General features: G+C 55.3%; 1 protein-coding gene across 1 annotated transcript; it reads right to left on the reverse strand.

The window, feature by feature from the left end:
• Positions 1 to 5,808: 5,808 nt before the first annotated feature.
• On the reverse strand, positions 5,809 to 22,909 carry MAP1LC3A (microtubule associated protein 1 light chain 3 alpha). Its single transcript, XM_051632837.1, has 4 exons — positions 22,812 to 22,909; positions 13,166 to 13,221; positions 7,570 to 7,676; positions 5,809 to 7,002 (listed from the first exon to the last, which is right to left on the reverse strand). Exons 1-4 carry the CDS (start codon positions 22,849 to 22,851, stop codon positions 6,840 to 6,842), a joined length of 366 nt encoding a protein of 121 aa, XP_051488797.1. The 5' UTR covers positions 22,852 to 22,909; the 3' UTR covers positions 5,809 to 6,839.
• Positions 22,910 to 23,143: the final 234 nt, after the last annotated feature.

The raw sequence follows: 23,143 nt of genomic DNA on the forward strand, positions 1-23,143 counted from the left end.
GAAGCAGCAGCACTGCCTTCCTCTGCCCCTCTGCACAGCAGCCCCTGCCCAGGCTTTTGGCAGAGACCTCCTCCTTCCTCCCGCCCTGGCTGAGCTCCCGAAATTCTCTGCTGTCACCTGCAGTGAGCTTCTTGGCAGGGATGGCACCATGCTCGTGCCACCACAGGCTCTCCCAGCCCATGTGCAGCCATCAGGCCCTTCCCATGACCTGCCCTCGTCCTGCTTTGCCTCCCAGAATCACAGCACCGTGGAGGTGGGAAGGGGCCTGTGGAGAAGACCTCTCAGAGCCAGGTCAGCAAGAGCGGGTGGCCCACAGGCCTGTCCAAGAGAGGCCTCCAGGTGCCCCCCACGTCCCCAGAGCAGCCCGGTGACGTCACAACAGGCCACTGTGATGTCACAAGGAAGCTCCATGGCAACGTGAGGATGGGGCCACCAGCCATGTCTATATAAAGGCCGTGGCTGGAGCCCAGCTGTGCTGTCCGCAGCAGCTGCCCCTGGAGACAGAGGTGCTAGCGCAGGATCGCAGTTGTGCCAGAGCTCTGGAAGGAGCCATGGAGCGTTGTGCAGGAAGACGAGCTGGTGTCCCCAAGGGTGACCCAGCCAGTGGAGCAGGACAGAGGAGAGAGGTGAGCAGGGAGGGAGAGGGCTCAGCCGGGGAGCCTGGGACATGGCGGGGGCTGCTGTGGCACCTGCCCTGTCCTGCCCCTGCCGGGCAGGAGGCTGAGGAGCTGGCGCCTCGAGTGTCTCTCTCTTCCCAGGCCGGGCACAGAAGGCAGCAGGCAGGACAAGGAGCTGCTGGGCTGATGGGCCCCAGGGAGCTGCTGGAGCTGCCCCTCGGGGTCAAGGTCCCTGTGCCGCCCCACTCCAGGCCTGTGTTCTACAGGGCCAAGCTGGGGGAAAAGGTAAAGGAAGCAGCAAGGGCTGGAAAAGCTCTTTTCTGTGACGGGGTCTCCTCAGAGGAGTCCTTGTGGGCAGCTGCTCTGCAGCGGGAGCTGCAGCCCTTCAGTGGGGCAGGGCTGGGCAGTGGAGGGGAGCTCCTGGCTCCCTGCTGCGCTGCTCCCTGCTGCTCTCCCTGCCCCTTCACACTCTGCCATGTCTCTCTTCCAGCTTCACCAGCCCACCGGCTATTGGGATCTGGGAGATCCCTACAGCAGGCGGTTGGACACGGAGTACAACAGCCTGCATGACCCCTATCTGCAGGAGTACCACAAGCGCAAAGACAACCTGCAGAGGCTGAAGAGGAAGGGACTTATCACCCGCGATGGCAAAGTAGGTTTGGAGGCCGTGGGGCTGATCCAGAGGGCTCCCCGTGAGCAGGGTTCCCTGAGTGCAGAGGGAGGGAGTATGTGTGGAGGAGCAGCTCCTGCCTCCCTGCCTCCCTGCCTCCCTCCCTTCCACCCTGCTTCTCTCCCTCCCTGCCTCCCGCCGGGTCGGGGCTGTGTCGGGAAGGCAGCCTGCGTGGCTGGCTTGGCAGGGCTGGGCTGATTCTCCCCTTGTCTCCCCACAGGTGGTCTGCACTCTGAAGCAGTTCAACGAGTACAGGCAGTACCTGACCACGCAGAAGCAGGAGGCAGAGAAGATGTCCCGGCGAGGGGAGGTGGGCAAAGCGGGGTGTTGGCGGCAGCTGCCAGCAGCACGGGGCCGAGGGCTGGGGCTGCACTGGCTGCGTCTCGGGGAGGGGGTCAGTGCAGAAGAGGTGGGGGCTGTGGGGCTGGGCCTTGTGGCGGGGCCAGGAGAAGGCGGCTGGGAGCTGAGCTAGCGCAGGGGCTGGGCTGGGCACAGCGGGCAGGAAGGTGCTGGGCAAGCAGGCCAGTCCTGCGGGAAGCCCTTCTCTTCTGCCCCCGTGGCCTGGCTGCAGCAGAGCGCTGGCCGGGCTGCGCCTGCAGCCTCGGCACGCAGGGCCCTGAGCGCCTGGGCAGGCCCCAGGGAGCCACAACCTGCTGTCACCTTGCAGGGAAGGCTTCAGCAACACCTGGCCCAGGGGAAGGCTGCCCCCAAGCCGCTGATATCCATCGACACTTCTCGCCTGGTAGAGCGGCTCCTGAAGCCTCAGAAACCATCTTGCCCCCCTGCACCCAAGAGCAGCAAGAGCTCCCAGAAAGCAGAGCGGTGCAGAAGAGGGAAAGGAGCTTTGGACAAGGGCCAACCTCAACTGGGACAGGAAGGTGCTGAGCTGCCCAGGGGGGTCAGTCATGATGCTGACTCCAGGAAGAAGCCAGACCTGGGTGCTGCCAGCACGTCCAGAGCTGCCTATGAACAACAAATGGAAAGAGAGGCTCTGCTTGAAGAGCTGACTGAGACTGTGGTGAAGCAAGTGCTGGAGAGGGTGAAGGCTCCTCGGGACCAGTTTGGCTCTGTTTTAAAGAGGGCTGCTGGGAGCGTCAGTGGAGGAGAACTGTGTGGCAGCGCTGGAAGGGCAGAACCTCCACAGACTTCTGCAGATCTCCAGCAGGCAATTAGGCTGATGGCCAAAGAGATTGTAGCCACTGTGTTGGAGAAAGTGAGGAAGCAGTGGTCATCCAGAAAGTCCCAAGCACCTGAGGCCGTGCCGGCAGCCAGGCGGGAGGAGCAGCCGGTTGCCAGAAGAGCCACCCGAGTGGGCAAATCCACGGCAGACAAAGCAGTACAAGCTGAAATAGCAGCTTCCAAGAGGGCATCTTCACCGGCCTCCCTTGGCAAACTCAGCAGAGAAGCTGTCAACAGTGTTTGCTCCACCTTGGAATCCTTTGTAGCTTCGCAGCTGGAACGGGACGGGAGCAGAACATCTTGTGAAACCCTGGAGCTTCCCAGAGGAGGTGTCTCCAGCAGACAGGTGTCTGCGTCGTGCCCACAGCCAGACGGAAACGCTGCCCGTGTCTCGTACCCGAGGCACGGGAACACCAAGGAGAACATCCCAAGGGGCATCTCCGGACTCCAGCAGCGCCCTGCAACACGGGCTGGGCAGGACAGATCCACTGACACTGAGGATCTTGCAGCAGGGGAGAAGTTAGAGCGTGAAAGGCAGCTGAAGCCAACAGCAGCCATGGCCAACGCTGTGGCTTTGAGGGCCATGGCGCGTCGGATGGTTGAGTCCGTACTGAAGCGGATCTGTGAGCCTGAGCTTGCACTGACCCCGGACCCATCCCAGACTGAACCCCCCCCTGCCCCTTCAGGAAGGCCTGTCCCCAGGCCATCCCCAGCACAGGACGGGCAGGAGAGCTGTGCTGCTGAGGACACCCTCCCGAGCTCCACGGGCCCCCAGTTCTGCAGGCAGCCTGTCCCTCCGGCGGCTCCGAAGCCCCCTCCCCAAGCAGGAGCACGGCGCAGGGGGCTGCCCGTGAAGCCTGTCCTGGTCCAGCCCCAGCAGCCCCTGTCAGAAAAGAGGGTGTGAGCTGGGGGGGCTGGGCCCATGGCCTGGCTTGGCATGTGGCAGGAGAGGTGCGGAACCCCTGGGCAGCTCCAGTGGGCAGCAAAGATCGACCTGACACCGTCGTGCTTGCAATGAAGAGTGTGTCCCCACACGCTCGTGCCTCCTTCATCCAAGACAGGCCCTCGGGTGTCTGGGCCCTCGTCTGTCCCATCTTCCCTCCTTGTCGTGGGTGGGACGGGATGGCAGATGAGCTGTATCTGCACAGATCAAGATTGATTGCATAGAGCACTGGGGTCTTGACTCCTGAAAGCAGAAGGCACAAGTAGGGACATCGGGAGATGGGACCAGAAGCTGAAGTGTGAAATTCACAGTGAATTTGACTGCTTATAATTAAAGAAGGTTATAACCTATAAAGGTTGACCATTACAATGCTAGCAGCTTACTTATCAAGTCTTATACTAGGCCTAGAACACAAATGATCCATTTTAAAGGATTCTATAATCTTTAAGCTTAATGATATAAATGACTTAATGTCAAGTTTACTGATAAAAACGGTGCCAGAGTTAATATCTCTCACCCTTGCCCAGCTGCAGCTGGTTCTCCAAGTTCTTCAACACCTGAGAGCAGCTGGTGTGATGAACATCAGCTTAGCCTCTGTACCTTTCAAGGTTGTCACCAGACTGTGGTTTTGTCTGGTTCAGGCAGCTTTGCTGCTGGGCTGGTGGAGGGATGGATGCAGTTGAAGGAAGCCAGGTTTTCACCTTGTGTGAAGGAGACTGTTGGCCTTCAGCTTAGGATCCCTGAGCTGGAAGACGGGGATGGGGAGCAGAATGACGAAGCTCCTGTAATCCAAGAGGAGATAGTTAATGACCTGCTTAGTAACTGAGACCTACACAAGTCTATGGGGCTGGATGGGATCCAGCCAAGCGGGCTGAGGGAGCTGGTGGAAGTGCTCACCAAGCCTTTTCCCATCACTGCCCAGCAGTCCTGGGGAACTGGGGAGGCTGCAGCAGGCTGGAAATTGGCCAGTGTGACCCTGTCTACGAGAAGGGCCAGCAGGAGGATCCAAGGCACTACAGGCCTGTCAGTCTGACTTCAGTGGCAGGGCAAGTGATGGAGCAGACAATCCTGAGTGCCTTTATGTAGCAGGACAAGCAGGTGATCAGGCCTGGTCAGCAGGGGTTCATAAAAGGCAGGTCCTGCTGGCCCAGCCTCATCTCCTCCTATGACAAGGTGAGCCAGCTAGTGGATGAGGGAAAGTCTGTGGGTGTTTCCCTGGAGCTCAGTACAGCATCTGACCCTGTTTCTCACAGCCTTCTCCTGGAGAAACTGCTCCATCTGGCCCAGACTGGCATGTACTTCCCTGGGTACAAAAGTGGTGGATGGCCAGGCCTGAAGAGCTGTGAATGGAGGAGAGCAACCCAGCTGGTGGGCAGTCCCAGGAGTGTTCCCCAGGGCTCACTGCTGAGGCCAGTCCTCTTTGGTCCCTTTGCCAATGCTCTGGAGGAGGGGATGGGGTGCTCCCTCGGTCAGTTGGCAGGTGACACTGAGCTGGGCAGGAGTGTTGATCTGTGGGAGGCAGGAAGGCTCTGAGGAGGGACCCAGGTCCCAGGCTCGATCGACGGGCTAAGGCCAAGTGGGTGACAATTGGAGGTGGAAATGGAGCTGGAACCAGCAGCAGCAGGACAGCACCCTGGCCTGTCCCGCGTTTGCCTGCTGCCAGGCTGGGGCTGCTGGTCCCCCCTGCAGCAACACGGTGCCCTGTCCCCTTGTCCTGAGGCCCAGCTGCCACCACTGGGCTGCCCTGAGCACTCTCTGCTTTGGGGAGGAACCATTTCCCAGGGCCCAGCAGCCCAAGGCTGACCCTGCTCCCAGCCCGGGGCTCAGGTCCTGCTCTGCCCAGCACGTCCCAGGGCTGTAGCAGATCTGATGCTCCCAGCAGGGACCCCAACCTCAAGCAGCAGCTGCTGCTGGGGCAGCTCGGGAGGCCCCAGCTCTGCTCCCAGAGGCGCTGCCTGTTCCCCAAACAGCCCTGGCACTTGCTTTTCTGCCAGGGCTGGTGGAGATGCAGCTTCGAGGGCCTGGAGTACAAGAGGAATGTTTCTAGTTGCTTCTACTGAGCTGTGTTTCTGTAAGTAAAGAGATTTATTGATGTTTTCAGACCCAAGCTCTCTCTGCACGTGCTTTGAGTACAGGCGGTGCTTGCAGAGCTGTGGGTAACCATGTTTCCCACCTCAGTACCCAGTGCTCTGTCCTCTCAACTGAGCTGCCACGTTGGCCTCAGCCTCTCCTCCCCAGCCAGGCCCGTTTGCCATGGTTGGAGTGACCAGCTCCATCCACAGCCCGGGCAGGCATCACTGCACCAGTGACCATGGGGAACATGCATCACTCTTCCTTGGCCCTGGGGACATTAACACAGACAAATGAGATGGGGACAGAACATTCCTACAAGACACGACTTGAGTTTATGTTTATTTTATATATATATTTTTATATATAGACCTTTTTATAGATTAAACTGGGTGGGATTTTATCATATACATTATTTTGGTATAATACATGAGAAACAGGAAAGGGAACATCGCCGATAGAAACCAGTACATTCCTTGAGCCAACTCTGCACACTGAGACTGAAAAACTGCATGCAATGGGGAGACAGAGAGAAGGGAAATCAATTGTACTAAAAACAAACAAAAAAAAGGAGCCCAAGACAATCTAGGTACACCTGCCAACAGAGGAGCAGCCCTCTACATGGCAAACCTGTATAAATTAAAAGTAAATTCCACTCTGACATCTACTAGGCTTTAAAGTGCAATGAAGCCTGATTTCTTGACCTACAGAACACAGGAAAGATCCCCCCCTCTCCCCCTTCCAATCTATCCCTAAAGAGAAGACCAACCCAAACAACACAAAAAACAACCCATCAAGTAAATCTGAAGGATCTACATTATCCACAGCCCTACGGAGACGCCTACATCTACTCAGTAGCACCAAGAATCTGATATGGGTGTAATTAAAACCAATTAAAACTCGGGAGCAACGGTAACCTCTGTTTGCTGCTCTGGCAGCCCTGCCCTTTCCCAGTGCCTGGGAGGAGAGGCTCTCCCTGGGCTGCAGGTGCCAGTGCCCTGTCCTCTCCCCCGGCCGGAGCGCTCGGGCGGTGGCTGCAAGCAGGGGACACAGAGCGCGGCGAGAGCGGCTGGAGGGGACACCGAGGCCGGGGGGACGGGGGAGCCGAGGCCCCTGGTGCAGAGTCTGCGCCTGGGGGGGGGGGTGTGTGGGGAGCAGGGCTAAGCTGCACGGAGCTGAAGGGTTGTGCGAGTCCAACACACGCCACGAGCCTCTTTGGTGACGGGGAGGGAGGGAGGGAGGGTGAGAAAGGGGGTCAGCACAGTCCCCCTCTCCTCAGCCTCTGGTTGTGTTGTCTTGCCAGGCCGGGGGCCCGTGCGCCTCAGTTCATCTGTCTCCACATGGCCCCTCTCAGCAGGCCTCAGTAGCCAAAGGTCTCCTGGGAAGCATAGACCATGTAGAGGAAGCCATCCTCGTCCTTCTCCTGCTCATAGATCTCCGAGATGGGGGTGGACACGCTCACCATGCTGTGCTGGTTCACCAGCAGGAAGAAAGCCTGGGTGGGATTCAGCTGCAAGCGGCGCCTGTGGGGACAAGGACAGGAGGGCCTGGGTCAGCCCAGCTGGGCAGGCACTGGCACAGCAGGTTCTACCTCCCCAGCACTGCTGCTCACGTGGGGCCAGGCCTGAGCAGCTGGGACCCCCTCCCACAGGCTCAGGACACGGTGTCTGAGCCCCGCCGAGCTGCGCGGGGCTCCAGGGCCCCTGAATCTAAAGGCTGGACCAGATGATACTTGAGGTCCCTTCCAACCTGGCATTCTATGATTCTCTGAGTTGGGACGTGGCAAAAGCCTTTTCTCCAAGTGCTGCTGGCAAGGGCCCAGCAGAGGGACCTCTTCCAGCTGAGCTGAAGGATGGAAGTCCCCCTCACCAGCTCATGGAGTCGCTGTGAGGCAGAGGTTACAGTCCTTCACCAGATGCTGAGCACCTGCCTCCACCTCCCAGCCCCCAGACAGTCTGTAGCACAAGACATGGATGCTGTGGTTCCATGTCCCCATCCCCACCCTCAGCACCTGCCTCTGCCTCCCCCCACCAGCAGGGCCTGTGGGGAGGACAGGTTCACAGCATGCCAGGCAGGGCCACCCCACTCACCGGATTATTTTGACCAATTCACTCATGTTGACGTGGTCTGGGACGAGGAACTTGGTCTTGTCCAGCACTGGCAGCTGCTTCTCCCCTTTATAGCGCTCGATGATGACCTGGGGAGAAAGCCCACGGCAGGGTGAGGCTCAGTTTCCAGTGCCCCAAGGTCAAGCACAAATCCAACTAGCACAAGTGGAACAGTTGAGGTGAGGCCCCACTTTGCTTCAGCCTCCCTGGAAAACCAAGCAAAAGGCCTGAGCAGTGACCATCAGGTTGGCTGCAGCTCTTCAGCAGAGTTCTCTGCCTGAGCCAGATGGGGGAGACGGTCCAGGACAAGGGAACTGAAGCACCAGTTGCTCTGGCTGGCTGAGACACCAGAGGCATTAGGAGATGGATTGAGCCCCCTCCCCTGACAGAAGAGGAGTGCAGTGTATTTGAACATGGCTTTCAGACCCACCAGACCCACAGGTTTTGCTGGCTTGAGCCAAGGATTGAGCTCAAGGTGCACAACAAGAGGCATTCTCCTTCCTTTCGTGCCACGGGTCTGGGCTGCTGCCATTCAGCATCACCCTGCTTGCTCCTGGAGAGCTGTTCCCAAAGAAACAGGTTCTAGAACTCACTGCAAAGCCACCCCAGGCATTCCTTCAGAAAGGGGGAGCTTGGACTTGGCCAGTCCCACTCCTCATCTTAACACTTGCACAAACTGACTCCAAAAAGGATCAGAAATCACTGGTCACTTCGGGTGCCACCACAACTGTGTGCTGAGCTTCCAGGGTACTTCAGCACAGTGCCACCACGGGGACAGCCCACCCTGTCCTCTCCTGCAGGAGACCTTGCTTGGGAAAGCTCTTACCACACCTACAGTCTGAAATGCCTCAACACTGATTTCTGTGCAGTTTTCCTAGTGTAACAAATGAACTTCTTCTGTTCAGGAGTGTCTGCTGACAGCTACAGCTGCTGTTCTAAGCCAGCCTAGGAGTGTGTGATTTGTATGCCAAGGAGCACGGTGGTGGGCAGCTGGATTAAGTAATGATAGTACTTACAAAGCCCCTACATTCCCATGACAGGGATACCCTGACTCTCCCACCTCTCCAGTACCCAGCTGTTTTCTCCACAGACACTTGTACACTCATCAGTTCATCATCCTCCTGGAGATGAGATTGAACATAATTTTTTACTGCAAGGCAAGGAGTTCCCATAAATCGTTTTCCTGGGTCTTCTCACAAAACACACAGGAGACTGCCAGTGCCTTTGGGCAGGGAAGGGGTGGAGCAGCATGCAGAGATGAGGATTCCCAGGAGATGGCTCTGTGGAGCCAAAAGGATCCCGTGAACCTCTCGGGAACGCTGACTTGCTCCCTTCGGGTTTGCTGACCCAGCAGCGTCCATCAGCACAGACGTGGAGCTCCTGCTGCCTGTGCACACCACAGCCCACCTGGCTGGGATGCTGTGGTACCACCAGTGGGGTGGGATTGCCTGAGGAGTCCCCCAGGCTGCAGGGCTTCTCTCAAGAGCCAGCAGGATGGGCCAAGCTGGTGGTGTGGGCAGTTCCTGGCTGAGGGAGGGGTGGGAGGTGCCTTGGTGGGAGCTCTGCAGAGCCCATCCTGGACAAGGCTCACACAAGGGGAACCCAGGAGCCCGAGGGCCCGACAAGCAGCACATGAAGGCCCCAGGAATAAATCCACCAGTGCATTCTTACATTTGCCATGTCTGAGAGAGAGTGTCAAAGCCAGGTATTCACCCCTTTTGCAAAATGGGGACCTGATGAAAGAACAGTCTTCTGCAACAGACTAAATCATGCATCAAGATGACATTTACCAACCCGCTAACGTCCCTTTGTCCCTCCAGGAGGAGGGCAGGGGAAGGGCAAAGACAAGCAGAACCATCCTACTCTATTTAATCTGAGTCTCACTTGGGCAGATGAAGGTCGTGGCTGTAGGGAGATGATAAGTCTCAAGGGGCTGGACACTTGAAACAGCCACATCCAGGGATGCTGCTCTGGCCACTGGGAAACACAGAGGCAACAGCAGGACCTTGGGTTTCTAACCCAAGCAGTTTGCACAAAGAGGCAGCTTCCCAGCACCTGTGTGTGCACCTACCTGCACACGCAGAGAGGGCCCTGGACACCTGGGCCGGGCCCCTTCTCTCACTTACATCTAGCAGGAGCAGAGGCAGATGTCTCTAATTACCAGCCAGTTCCATCCCACAAAGAAAAGGCTCCCAGGCGGTCCAAGAATGGGCTGAGAAGGATGTTCTGGCTGTTTAAGGAGCCTGGTGCCCTGAGCAGGCAGAGGGTCTGTCATGTAGAACAGCTCCAAGAGTTTCTGTTTCCAGAGCATGAGCTGCTGTTTGGGTAACCCAGCTATGGAACAGGTGGCTGATGGACAAAATCTTCTCATCCAGCTGTGCAGGGAAATGCATGATCAAATGCTGATACTACATCCCTGTGGCCACAGGGTTGGTATAAAAAGCCATCTCCCTTCTCGTGTCCCTCTTCCAAGCTGCTGCCTCAGGCCAGGGGGTTCCTCAGTGTGGGACACCTGCTCTTGCAGTGGGAACCCACCTGATCTCCGTGCAGAAATAACACGAGCTGGGCACGAGGGCAAGACAGGGCAGAGCCTGGGGTCCTGGTGCCATCACAGATGAGGCTTGGGCAGCATTTATAAATTCAACCCTTGTTCTGGGGCTGGACAGACCTGGCAGCTGGACAGAGGCCAGGCTGCCACCACTCCATGCCCCCTGATCCAGCAAGCAGCAAGGCTGACAGTATGTTCCCAGCAGGAACACACACACACCTACGGACACAGCCAGCCACACATCAACACAGACACACCGAGCACTGACACAAACACAGGAGCACCAACAGCCCCATCCTGTCCCCCTCGGGCTGAGCAGGCTGAAGGTCCTTTAGTGGGAATATATACAGTAACACCTCTCAGTCCAAAAGGTGCTCTGGTGTTGATCCATCCTGAGACATGTCAGTCCTGAACAGGGGGTCTGCAGCTCCTGGGAACAGCCCTCCTAGGAACAGCCCTGGCATGAGGTAGATAGGGAAACACTGGGAAGCCCCTGGCTCCTGCCTGTCTCCTTACTAAATGTGCCAGTGAGGTGTCCTGGGATGTGATCTCCCTTCAAACACCAGCAGAGAACCCCACACCTCAGGCAGAGTCCAGGTTATCTACTACTTTGTCTCTGGTGGCCTCAGACTGACACTCCAGCAGCTCTCTCCCCACATGTGTGCTGCACAGCCTCTTCCTCAGGCACCTCTGGAAGTACCCTCAGGGAAACAGGAGAGGAATGCCCTTCCCTGGGCACAAAGCCAGGCTGTGCACTCTGTAAATCCTCCTGGCCCTCTGTCAAAGCAAAAAGGGACACACCCAAGAGCCATGAGTGGAAACTGCAGAAGCAAGCGGAGGGCAGCAGCTGCAGCAGAGCTTGCTGTGACTTCTGCCAGCCCTAAGGGTATGTGACCTGGGCCATCTTCTCCCGAATTCCCCCTGGGCTCAAACCCTTTTGGTAATTCCAAGTGCCTCCCCAGGGAAGCCAGTCACTTGGCAAACACCATTCCTGCCTTTCACAGAAGACCAAGCCCTTGCTGCAGCCCACCTGCCTGCCCAGCACTGCTCAGACCCACAGCTGCCCCCCACACCCTGCCCCCTTCTGCAGCACAGGGCTTTGCTCACAGCTCTGCCACTGAAAGCTACAGACAGGGACTGCAGCACCATGGATGTGTAAAGGAGAAGAGAAATGTCAAACTTGGTGTCTAGGTCTAACCAGGACCAGGCCTGTGGAGATACCAAAAACACAAACACAGCTAGACACCCCAAGACCTTCAATGCTCTTCTCTCCTCCTGGTGATTTTTACTGCTCCAGCAAAACTTGCAGCTAGAAAGTATCCTGCCCCATCGTGTCCATCAGCCCAGGAAAGCAAAGCAGCTGAGCCTTCAGCTGAGCCCTCATCCTCCCCCACTGCTGGCACTCAGGTCACTGCCGAGGACAGTAAGGCCCTGAACAAAGAGGTCACTGGAGCAGGTGTGGGAGGGCTCAGGTCTCTGCCATGGCTAAACCTCCCTGCACACCCACAACTGCCCAGACAACCACACCAGCAGCCGGGTCCTCCTGACCCAGAGGCCTTCTCCTGGGGCACATGGTGTTTGACCCCAACACAAAGAGGACTCCAGCCATGGAAGCTCTCCCAGCAGGTTTCAGTTAACGCTGGGAAAATTCTGCACGTGGATGCAGAGCTCTGCCTCCTCCTGTTCATTTCCCAGGCAACAAGCATCTGCCTACAGGCACCTGAGATATGTGTCTGTGCATTTTATAGACAACTTATTTCTAGAGCCTTATTGCTAGAGCCTTGCAGCACTGCAATGAGCCCTGCCACAGCTCTGGAGAAATGCAGAGCCAGCCTAATGCCAGGAATAAAAGCAGTGGTCAGTAATGTGTAGATTATATGTGTAGATTTAGGAAGAAATTCCTCACTGTGAGGCTGTTGAGACCCTGGCCCAGGTTGCCCAGGGAAGCTGTGGCTGCCCCATCCCTGGCAGTGTTGAAGGGCAGGTTGGATGGGGCTTGGAGCAACCTGGGCTGGTGGGAGGTGTCCCTGCCCATGCAGGGGGTTGGAACTGGATGATCTTTAAGGTCCCTTCCAACCCAAACCAGTCCATGATTCTATTATACAGACACTGGTGCTCAGTGTGCTGCAAGGGGCAAGTGCAGCTCTGCTGAGCTGACAACACATGGACACCACAGTGGTGGAGGAAGAGAAGGAAGAGAAGGAAGGCTTTTTGCCAGAGCATGCTGAGCTAAAACCAAATTAAGAAAGCAGGCAGGACTGGACTAGTATGTGCCAAGAGCAGTTTGAGACACTAAGCCTTGAAGGCTAAATTGTATGCAATAGACAAGGCTGATGTTCATCCAACACTGAGAACAAGCTGAACTAGGAACACATCCCATTTGTTGGCCATCCATGCTATGAAATTGCAAATACTAACTCAAGCAAGCCCCAAGCACAGTATTTCTCCAAGTTCTCCACCTTCTCAGGAAGAGAAGCGAATACTCAGCTAGGGTATCAAAAGCACACTGACAGCCAAAGAGCAAGACAGTATTAGGTCTGACATGGGAAGAAGAACTGGAGGCAGTTAATGGAGTCTCACCTACACATGTCAACAACAGGTTCTGGGAAAGCCCAGAAGGGGAAGGATCCTCCAGAGTCTCTTTTCTCTCAACACAGTGAACAGCATCTCACATGTATTCTCTGGGCAGACACAGAGAAATTCTTACTAAGCTATCCAAGAAAAGTCAGGTGGCTACTACCACAATAACAAAGGCTATTTCAGAGATTTCTCCTGCTGTACTAGCCTGGGAGCAGATTTGAGATCAAATCAGTTCCTTGACTGTGGAGCAGGCATGAAGCTGAAGGGAAAGGCTGCATTTTGCACTGCTGAGAACATGGTCTGCTGCTCAGCAGCACAAGGCACTGGAAGCTTATGGAGAGTGTCTGTGTTGATTCTGGGGAGCAAAGGTTTGCAACCCCCCTGGCTGGCTGGGGGAGGTCAGGTCAGGACAACAAGGTCTAAGGCAGAACAGCAAGAACAACAACTCACCGGGATCTTGTTCGGATGCTGCTCTCGGATCTGCTGCACTTCTTTACAACGATCCGCTGGGAGGGAAGGAGAAACAAAGTTAGAAACCCCTGCCTGTGAGCTCAGGCAAAACTGAGGTAACCGCCCCAAAAGCCACCAGCTGACAAAGAGGGACACTGCAAAAGAAATGCAAATTCTGTGCTTTGCAGCAGGGAGATGGGCAGCCAGCTGTCACAACCCTTCCTGGTTTCCTACCACCCCATCATCCCCCAGGCCCGGGACATTCCACCCTGCATGGTAGAACTGGACAACACACATGGAAACCAAATCAATTAAATGAGACCATAAGGACCACAAAACTGTATTCCTAAATCTGTCTTCACCAAGTCAGCTCGTGACCATCAGTGCTGGGCAGCTTTAGGGGCTCAGCTCTGGAAGTTCAGGCTCTCTGTCAGGCTTCCCCAGAGGAGATGATTCTCCAACTGGGGCTGGGTTTTAGCCATTTCCTTCTGCCTGTTGTGCACTTCCAAGCTCCTCCTGGCACAGTACCTCAGCCAAGGAGGACTCCTTCACTACCACAGATCTATACAGCAGCTACAACAGCCACTGGCCTGACAGACCTGTTACAGAAACAGAAGGAAAAACTTCAGCCCGGACACGACCCACATACTAAAAGATTTTCTTCCACAGTTGTTCTCACACTTTCTAACCCATTTTCCTCCAGAGTTCATGTTTAGTGACACACACAACAGGCAGCACACGAGGAGAATTCCAGTGGCCCCTCACAGCTTCCCCAGAGGGCCCTCCACAATTCCATGGAGCAGAAAGGAGGGGCAGCAGCTGTGCCAGGGCCAGGTACAGCTCTGTGGGTGCTCCCCCTGGGAGCATACAGACCTACACTCCTTGCCTGACCATTACTCTGGGAAGTGCCTCACAGCCCACAGGCTCACCTGAAGTGGCCAGGGGCAGCAGTGTCATGGATCACAGTAGGTGGTGGAGGCCAACGACTAAGGACTGCCTAGAAATGCATGATCTGGGTGTTGCAGGACCTGTTGTGGAACCATCCAGCCACACACACCGTCATGGTGCAGAACCCGCTTCACACAGCCTGTTCCTCACGACCAGGCAGGGTAAGTGCATGTGCTTGAGTGTGTTTTCTCCCTCCAAACATTCAGCATCTCTCCTCTAGCCACTCAATAAAACCCTGCTTGTGAATTGGATTTGGCTAGATACTACTTTGGGAAGAGACTGGAGCTTCTTTAGAGGCCACAAGACTACACAATCACTGGGTCAAAAAAGCTTTTGAGCACCATTTCTGTCTCCTCTGAGAGGAAAATATCCCTCTGCTAGGAATTGTTAGCCCTTTCTTCTGTAGGACTCCATGGGGTCTGAAAACAGAGAAAGATTATTTAAATGTAATGGAAAATTTGGGCATATTTGTTTTGGGTTTTATGACTGAAGATGTAGTTCCTTGTGTTTCCTCTTCACCCCGTTCAATGCTCCAGGACATTCAGAGTTATCCTTGTGACAGAATTTTCCCCTGAGGTCCCAATCAGCAAGGAGTTACGTAGAAATCAGCACTGCATGTGACACTGGTGCAGCAGTATCCCTCCAGGAATGCTGAAGGACACAAGGTACCCAGCACACAAGCACCCAAGGCACAGCACCCATCCTGAGCAGCACATCCCCCCTCTGCAGAGCTCTGCTCCCACATGTTCTCTGTGCACAGGCTGCAGCAGGACAGAGCACCTAACAGGCTGGAGATCCAGAGAAGTGGACAACACTTATCTGCCTCAGTACTTTAGGCAGCTTGACTGCAGGCATCTCAGGCACCAAGGGAGCCTGCAGAAAGCTGTGTGTCCTCATGGATGGCTCATTTTCCCAGCTTCAGTATCCACTCTGCCCTGCAGCTCTCTCCATGCTATCATGGCTCATCCCTGGAAGTGTTCAAGGCCAGGCTGGATGGGGCTTGGAGCAGCATTATTCTAGTGGGAGGTGTCCCTGCCCATGCAGGGGGTTGGGACTAGATGATCTTCAAGGTCCCTTCCAACTCAAACCATTCTATGATCACATGGCCACGTGGATGGACTTCCTAGACATCATGCATTTCCCTGTGGGATCACAGAACTGGTTGCACAGGAAGGCCCCACAATGCAGGTAATCAGAAGAGTCTAAGAAGCAATTCACTGAAGGCAGATTTGCAGCCTTTGCATGTTCCCATGGCTGGCAATGCAGATAATCTCAGAGACCCAACTAGTCCAGGCTGCATGTGCTGAAGGGCAGCCATGTGTCTGACACCCTCTCTGCTCCCTGGAAGCACCCCCAGCTCCAGCACAAGGCTGGCAGCCACCACCACCTTTGCTTCCAGAGGAGCCAAAGGTGGCCCTTGGCCATCACACCAAAAGAGATGCCACACAGAGAGTAACAAGGTACATCATCTCTCCAGCTACATGCCAGTGCCCCAGGGTCCCACCTCTGAAACCACAGTCCCTTGTCCCCCAGGGGTGCAGATTGCAGGAGCCTCACAGGGACAGGCCAGGCTGCTGAAGCAGCACCTTTCTCCAGGTCACTGACTCCATGCCCAGCAGGGATTAAATGCATGAGTGGTAAAGCTCTCAACTAGCCTCAAGTCTGAGGAACCACAGTGGCAGCTCCCCTGTCCCACTCTTTCCCCTTTTCTATTGCATCTGGCTAGAACTCATCCTTAGCCCATGTGTAAAGTGAACCAGAACTGTTCACAGACCAGTCTGTATCCACATTTTCTCCTCTAGCCCCTCCTTGCTGCAAGGAGAAGCAAACACCACACCTGATTTCAGCAGCTCAGGGACTCCAAGCAGGAGGGGATGAAGGGGCTGCTGCTGTTTGGAAGGAGCTGGGCAGCCTGATGAGCTGCAGAGAAGAGCACCAGCTCTACTCCCTGCTGTGAGCACCACTCATCTGCCACAAGGGCAGCTGGGCTTCACCCCAGTGCCAGGAGATGAGAGCTCAAGATGGCAGCAAGATTAAAAACACACACTTTTTCTTGGTTATTCCTGGCAAAACTTCACTGCGAGGGTCTATTGAAAGACAGGAGTATTTTTGTAGCACTGCACATGCCAGAAAAATTGCCTATTTCTCCTCCAGCTGCTGTATCAACTGTTAAGTACCAACAGCAAAGCTTGCAAATTGCCCAAAGCACCAGAATCTCAGCTGTTTTGTAACTGAAGTCCTTCCCAAGCTGTTCTCCCAAAGATGCGGGCACATGACGTATCCCATGGCAATGCAGGATGAGATCACTAGGCAAGCTGAGGAGAACAGCAGGAAATGTTAAGCCAGACTTCTCAAGCATTAACCTTTTTTATCAGCAGTGCCCAGGAACGTTGGCTACAGGAGACAGGCCCCCGCTGTGCCGGGCGCTGTGCGGACACACGAGGAGAGGACAGCCCTGGGTGTGACAGAGCTTCATCAGACACAGGATACAGATGGTGGAACAGAAGGAAAACACATGGCAAGTTCTCCAACAGTGCCATTGCATAAGGGACAGCATTTGGCAGGAGACACTACAGAAACACTGGTCAGGTACTGGTGCTGCCCTGGGGATGGACCCTACGGCCAGCCCTGCTGCCCGTGACCCATGGGAATGCTGGTAAGGAAACAGTATTAAGAAAAACACCCCCTGGAAATGTTACCAATGTGCTACCAGGTCAACAGCTCCTGAGCTGAGCAAGAACTGTGTGTGGAAAGCAAAGCAGAGCAGAAATTCAGGCATGAGCCTTTCTCTCCCTGTGTTCCCATGCCCCAGGGCTCCGGGTGCAGCTGCCCACGGCAGGAAGGGAGCAAGTGACATCCCTGCCCCTCAACATCCCAGACACTGGCTTTGTCACTACCATCCCCACAAGGCTCTGCCAGGAACCTTGGGGGTGGGTCTGCCTCAGATCTGAAGCAGATGCAAAACCGAAGATGTTTCTTCATGAAACTGCTGTGGTCAGTCCCAGGGCAGAGGGTTGCTAGAACCTGGTCCTCCCTCCAAGAGATTTTCTGCCAGGAGAGGAGGAATTGGATGGTCTGAGATCAGGGTATGTCTGGGATGAGCTGGCAACTGCTGAAGACACAGACAAGTTATGCAGGTCATTCCAAATGAGTATTTTTGTAATATCACACCACCCCAAGGCCAGACACCTCTAACCACCAGGAAATACACCCCTGTGCACGTGTCATGGCTCACACAGCTGACCCGGCCTGTCCCCAGCGCTGGAGAGCTCATTCTCAGGCCAGTGGGATTGCAGGAGGGGCAGGAGGAGACTCCCACATCCAGGAAAGGAGGGCAGGGCCTGTGGGACCAGCCAAGCTCTGGAAAAACTGTCCTTGCTACTAAGAAAGGGCTGTTGTCCGAGGCTACAGCAGTGCTGCAGAAACCTGACACTGACTCTGGTCACTGGTCACAGTTAATTTCTTCCGTCTGCAAAGCTGGGGGGCTCCAGATGGGATGAATGACTCAGGACCAAAACTACACTGTTTTGAACTTACTGTCTGACAAAACGTGTCCTGGCAGCATGGCATAGGTAGAGCCTGATGCTCCACTGTCAGAGGAAGGTCATTTACCAACAGGAATGTGGAGCACCCAGTGACCTGTCTGCATGACCACCTGTTCGGTCGTGCAGCTCCACGGCAAGATGTGCAACGTCTGGAAGGATTTTTGAATGAGAGCTCCTGGAGCCCCGTGACTGTGGAAGAATCTCAGCAGCCTTGTTCATTTGCATAAGCTCCCAATCTTCCTGGCTCCAGAGCAGAGCTTGAAAACGGATTTTAAACGACAAACAGGAACCAGTTTGATTATTTTTTTGACCAGCTGCAAAATTTAACCAAGCGTGATTTTGAACTGGGCTCCAGGAATGAGTATTTGGAGCTGTCAAATCCATGCTAAGGGCTCAGCCTGTGACCAAGCAGCACCACACGACAACTGTGAAGTCTAAATTCATGGCAAGACTCTTGTTCTCTGGTTGCAGAGCACCAGGTCACCCCTGCCATGGGCCATGCAGGATGAGCACTGGACCTCCATCATCCAAACTGCTTCAAACAGAACTTCCAACCCACTGCACTTCCTGAGCACAGGGGGGCAAACGGTCAATACCTCCTGGGCCATGTTTGGGTGCCACACAGAGTATTTACATCAGTTCCAGATAAGGCACTGGGCTTTTTGCTCAGTGTTTAATCTCACTTTCACTCGCCTTGGGAAAAGAACTGCAAGTTCCCTCTGTACCAGCCACTGGGAGGTTGTCCTTCACAAGGGCTTCCCTCTAGCTTTTGTTTGACCTTTTCTTCCATCTCGACAACCTTCACAATTACAAGCCTCCAAGACAGCAGGAATTACGTCAGATTTCTCAGAACTACTCAGGACTCTTCACATTGCTCAAAGAACTGGCACTCCTGACAGAGCTGCTTTTAACAGAGAACAACACACACATGTGTGCACAAAGAGACTTTGCCCGCCCGGGTCATTGCTGTTTGTGCACAAACATGCCTGGACACGCACGGATTTGCAGGGCCTGTCTGGGGAGTCATGCCAGACAGAAGTGTTTATTCCCTCATCTTGTCTCACAGCCTATTTCCAACCTGCCTTCTGAAGACAAAAGGCAGCAAACAACTGCATGCCCACAGAGTCAGAGGTGTTTACACACTGCAGGTGGACCAGAATGTCACACAGCAGGGTGACACATCAGAAGGCCTCCAGAGTGACTCTCCTGACCATGATCCCCAGCAGGACTGACCAAGGAAGGAAGGCAGAAGCCAAGAGAGATGACTCCTGTGTGGCTCATGACTACCTGAGGACGGAGGCAGCAAAAGCCCAACTAGTCCTACAGCACCTGGATTCAGCAGTCCCCACCCTTCTGGCTCTAGGGGACATCTGAAGTTTTCATAGTGAATAAAGTATTAAGTAATGACCAAAGGACACACAGGTTTTATTATTCCTGGCTGCCAGTCAGGACCTTCTGTTGTATAAAAGAAAAATAATAAAAAAAATCAATGTGGTCTTCAGTTCTGCTGGCATATGTTCTGGATGTTTGTTCAGTTCTTCTTGTTCCAGTGTTTTCTTCAATGCTGGTAATTAATCCCACGTCAAATCATGTCACAGAATGTCCTTGGTAATTAATATAACCGTGCCCAGGCAGCTCAGCACCCATGTGCAACAACAGCCTCATTTCAAGGAATTCCTGCTCCTAAAGCACAACTGCTAGAGCAATCAAACCCCAAGTACAGCATGAGGACAAGCTGACTCAGCAGCCAACCTCAGACCAAGACCAAGACACTTTTCCAAGCCACCAACAATCCACTAACACTTTTCCAATGCACCAGTAAAGTGTTATGACAAGGTAAGGATGGTGCAGGAGACAGACTGTTCATCCACTGTTGGTCTTTCATGTGGTATAAGCACAGCTGGCTTACACCAGGGGAGCCCCCAGAGAAGGCACCACTGCACTTTTCCCCAGAGCCAAGAGGAGAGGGAACCCAACTCCACACACTGCCTTTACCTTAGCTTCCCAGCAATAAAGGCAGATCTCCCAACATAAGGAGGCTCTGCAGAGACCTTAGTGCACCTTCCAGTGCCTGAAGGGGCTCCAGGAAAGCTGGGGAGGGACTTGGGACAAGGGCAGGGAGGGAGAGGACAAGAGGGAATGGATCAAAACTGGAAGAGGGGAGATTTAGCTGAGGCATTAGGAGCAAATTCTTCCCTGTGAGGGTGGTGAGACCCTGGCCCAGGTTGCCCAGGGAAGCTGTGGCTGCCCCATCCCTGGCAGTGTTGAAGGGCAGGTTGGATGGGGCTTGGAGCAACCTGGGCTGGTGGGAGGTGTCCCTGCCCATGCAGGGGGTTGGAACTAGATGGACTTTAAAGTATCTTTCAACCCAAATCATTCTATGACTCTATGAGACCTCTATGTTTGTCAGCTAGCCAGGGGCTCCAGCTGACTGACAGGACACACACGTACGTGTCCTATGTTGGCAGGACGCTGGGGCACGAGGCCAGCTCACTTTCAGGTAGATGTGAGGTCCATGTCCATCATCACACCTGCCATGCTCTGCTTTGGGAACAAAGCTGCAGCCTGCTGGCACAGAACCATAGAACCATTCAGGTTGGAAAAGCCCCTTGGGATCACCCAGTCCAACCATCACCCCTACTCTACAAAGTTCTCCCCTCAACCATCTCCACCAACACCACATCCAAACGACCCTTAAACACATCCAGGGATGGTGACTCCACCACCTCCCTGGGCAGCCTGTTCCAGTGTCCAACCACTCTTGCTGTGAGAAAATTGTTTCTAGTGTCCAGTATGAACCTGCCCTGGTGCAGCTTGAAGCCCTTCCCTCTTATTCTGTGGCTAACGACCTGTGAGAAGAGACCAGCACCAACCTCTCTACAATGACCTTTCAGGTAGTTGTAGAGACTGATGAGGCCTTCCCTCAGCCTCCTCTTCCTCAAACTAAACATTCCCAGCTCCTTCAAGTGTTCTTCATCAGATTGATTCTCCAGGCCCTTCCCCAGCTTCCTTGCCCTCCTCTGTACTCAGAGCAGCCAGTTCAGAACCACCACTCGGGGAGCAGGGGGAGGTGCCCACTGCTCCAAAGGACTCCTGCTCTTTACGGGAAGCGCCGCGGTGTCGTCAGGCTGCAGCCAGGACACGCTGTTCCTTTGACACAGACCACAGCTTTGTTCTGGGAATTGTTTTGGACTCCTAGAATGGATCTGACTACACAGAAGACAGCTGCCTCAGCGTCTCCAGTGGAGTGCAGCACATGAAAGCAAAGGCTGCTGGCAGATTCGATACCCGTGCACCCAAAGATGCTCTGCTGCTGCCGTGCCGAGGACCGGCCCGGGTCACCCTGTCACCACTAATGGCACATCAGATCACAGGAGAAGTTGGCACTCAGTGCCCTCAAAACCCCTTGGCTCAAAGCCCTGGCATTTCCCAGCCAGTCCCTTTGTCAAGTCCTCAGCAAAGACAAACAGAAATCCAGAAATTTTATACAGGGCAGACTCCAGACAAAGCAGAAGAAATTCACGGCAAAACAAATCTCAAAAATGCAAGGAGGGGAAAAACGTGCATGGAGAAAAGCAGAATCTCCAGCAAGGGGTGGCAGACCAAGCCCTGAACAAGCCACTTGCCATGAAACTGGAGCCCGGGTGCCTTTTGTAAACAGTCCTATTCCTGACTCTGTCTTTTCTCTGTTTTTTTGGAACCGTTCCACTTCTGTAAAGTTCTGAAGCCTTAAAAATGAAGTCATTCTGAGGGTACAGCCTCGCTGGCCATGTTTTCCACCAGCCCTCTCCAACTGCATTGTAAACAATCTCTTCCTGCTCCTGTTGTGTAATGATTTGAAGACTAAAACAAGCTGTATTTACTTTCTCCAGCCCAGCAATTCCAGCCCTGACCCAAAGCAACTGCGTGGCCTGCCAGGCCCCCTCCTCCTCCTTCCCCTCCTCCTGACTGAGCTCCACAGACCAGTCAGCTGAGAGAGCAAAAGGGCAGAGGAAAGTACACAGAAACAAGGAGCACTTGCAGTTGCCGGCACCAGACTCCCTCACCCCCTCCCTCTTTCCCTCCTGGGCTATTTTTAATCCTGCTTTCTTCCAACTACTCCGTGCCTTGGATGTTGTTTTTCTTCTGGCTCACACAAAGCCTGAGCAATCTGCAAAGGCAAACCAGGCTCCTCCTGACCATAATAAGGTGACTCTCACCAGTTTAACAGTAGGTGGCTACTGTGGGTTTGATTTAGGACTTTCCTGCTTTTAATAGGCAGCTTAGAAGAAGGCAGCAGGGTCACAAGAAAGTATCCCAGGGCACCCAGCCTTCATTTCATTCCTGTTTCTGCATGTTCACTTGGCTCGATCGCTGTGGCAGGAGAAGGCTGGGTAAGCATCCAGAGGCCAGAAGGGTTATCCCAAGAAATGACCAAATATTTAGTTTCCAAGAGAGCTGCGAGGGGCTGGACCAACAGGAGAAGGTTTACCGTTTTAAAACTCCAGCAGGAAACAAAACCCCACCTGTGTTTGGACAGTACCTGATCAAAAGGAGGCCTTGCTTGGCAGGGACACGCTGATTTCAGCGTTGTTCAGGCAGCAAAGCTCAACCAACCCCCCCCTCAGGATGTAACCTGCCAGGAACGCGCCCCTTTCCCACCACCAGCTGGCAAAGCTGGCAAAGATCTTCCAGCCCATTTCACTGCCGGGCCTGGCAACTCCATCTGGGCCCTTCTCTGGCGACCTCCTGCTCACCCGGGCGCCCCTCGCTCGGGGGAAGGGGTGGGTGCGATGTGAGACCCTCCCGGGGCTCAGGAACAACCGGGGCTGTGTCAAATCGCGGGGGGGCAACAACCCCTCCCAGGCCGCGGGGGGGCAGGGAGGGCCGAGTTCTGGGGGGGTCGCGGCGCTGGGCCCCACGCGCAAGGGCTGCTCCCAGGATCACGGCGAAACGGGGATCCCTCCCTCCCTCCCTCCCGGCGCCGCGCCTCGCCCTGCAGGCTCCAGAACCCGTCGCCGCCGCCGCCTCAGCCCCTCGGGGCCGAGCTGCGGGCCCCGGGGGCCGGGCCCGCTGAGCGCGGAAGGCCGCAGCGCGGGGCCTGCACGGCCCGGCGGGGCCCGAGGGCAGCGGAGACCCCCGCCCTCCATCCCTCCCTCCTTCCCCCGGCTCACCGAAGGTGCGGCGCTGCTTGAAGGGCCGGTCCGAGGGCATGGCGGGCGGGCGGGCGGGCAGGGGCGGCCGGGCCGGGCTCCGTGTGGCTGCGCGGGGGGAGCGCCGGGAGTCACTGGGCCCGCCCCGCCGGGCGGGGATCGGCCGGGCCCGCCCGCTGGGGGAGGGAGGGAGGGACGGGGGGGCTGGGGCAGGGCTGGAGCCAGGCTGGGAGAGCTGGGGTGTTCAGCTGGGGAAGAGGAGGCTCCAGGGAGACCTGAGAGCACCTTCCAGTGCCTGAAGGGGCTCCAGGAAAGCTGGGGAGGGGCTTGGGACAAGGGCAGGGAGGGATGGG

This window comes from Apus apus, chromosome 15 (genome assembly GCF_020740795.1).
Source record: "Apus apus isolate bApuApu2 chromosome 15, bApuApu2.pri.cur, whole genome shotgun sequence".
NCBI lineage: Eukaryota > Metazoa > Chordata > Aves > Apodiformes > Apodidae > Apus > Apus apus.

Bases quoted from the DNA above. Each gene is read 5' to 3' on its own strand.
- MAP1LC3A (XM_051632837.1), bottom strand. From the start codon at position 22,851: ATGCCCTCGGACCGGCCCTTCAAGCAGCGCCGCACCTTCG. The intron at 7,677-13,165 runs GTGAGTTGTTGT...CTTTCTCCCCAG, and splicing joins AGCATCCGAACAAGATCCCG to GTCATCATCGAGCGCTATAA. The intron at 7,003-7,569 runs GTGAGTGGGGTG...TTGTCCCCACAG, and splicing joins GAATTGGTCAAAATAATCCG to GCGCCGCTTGCAGCTGAATC.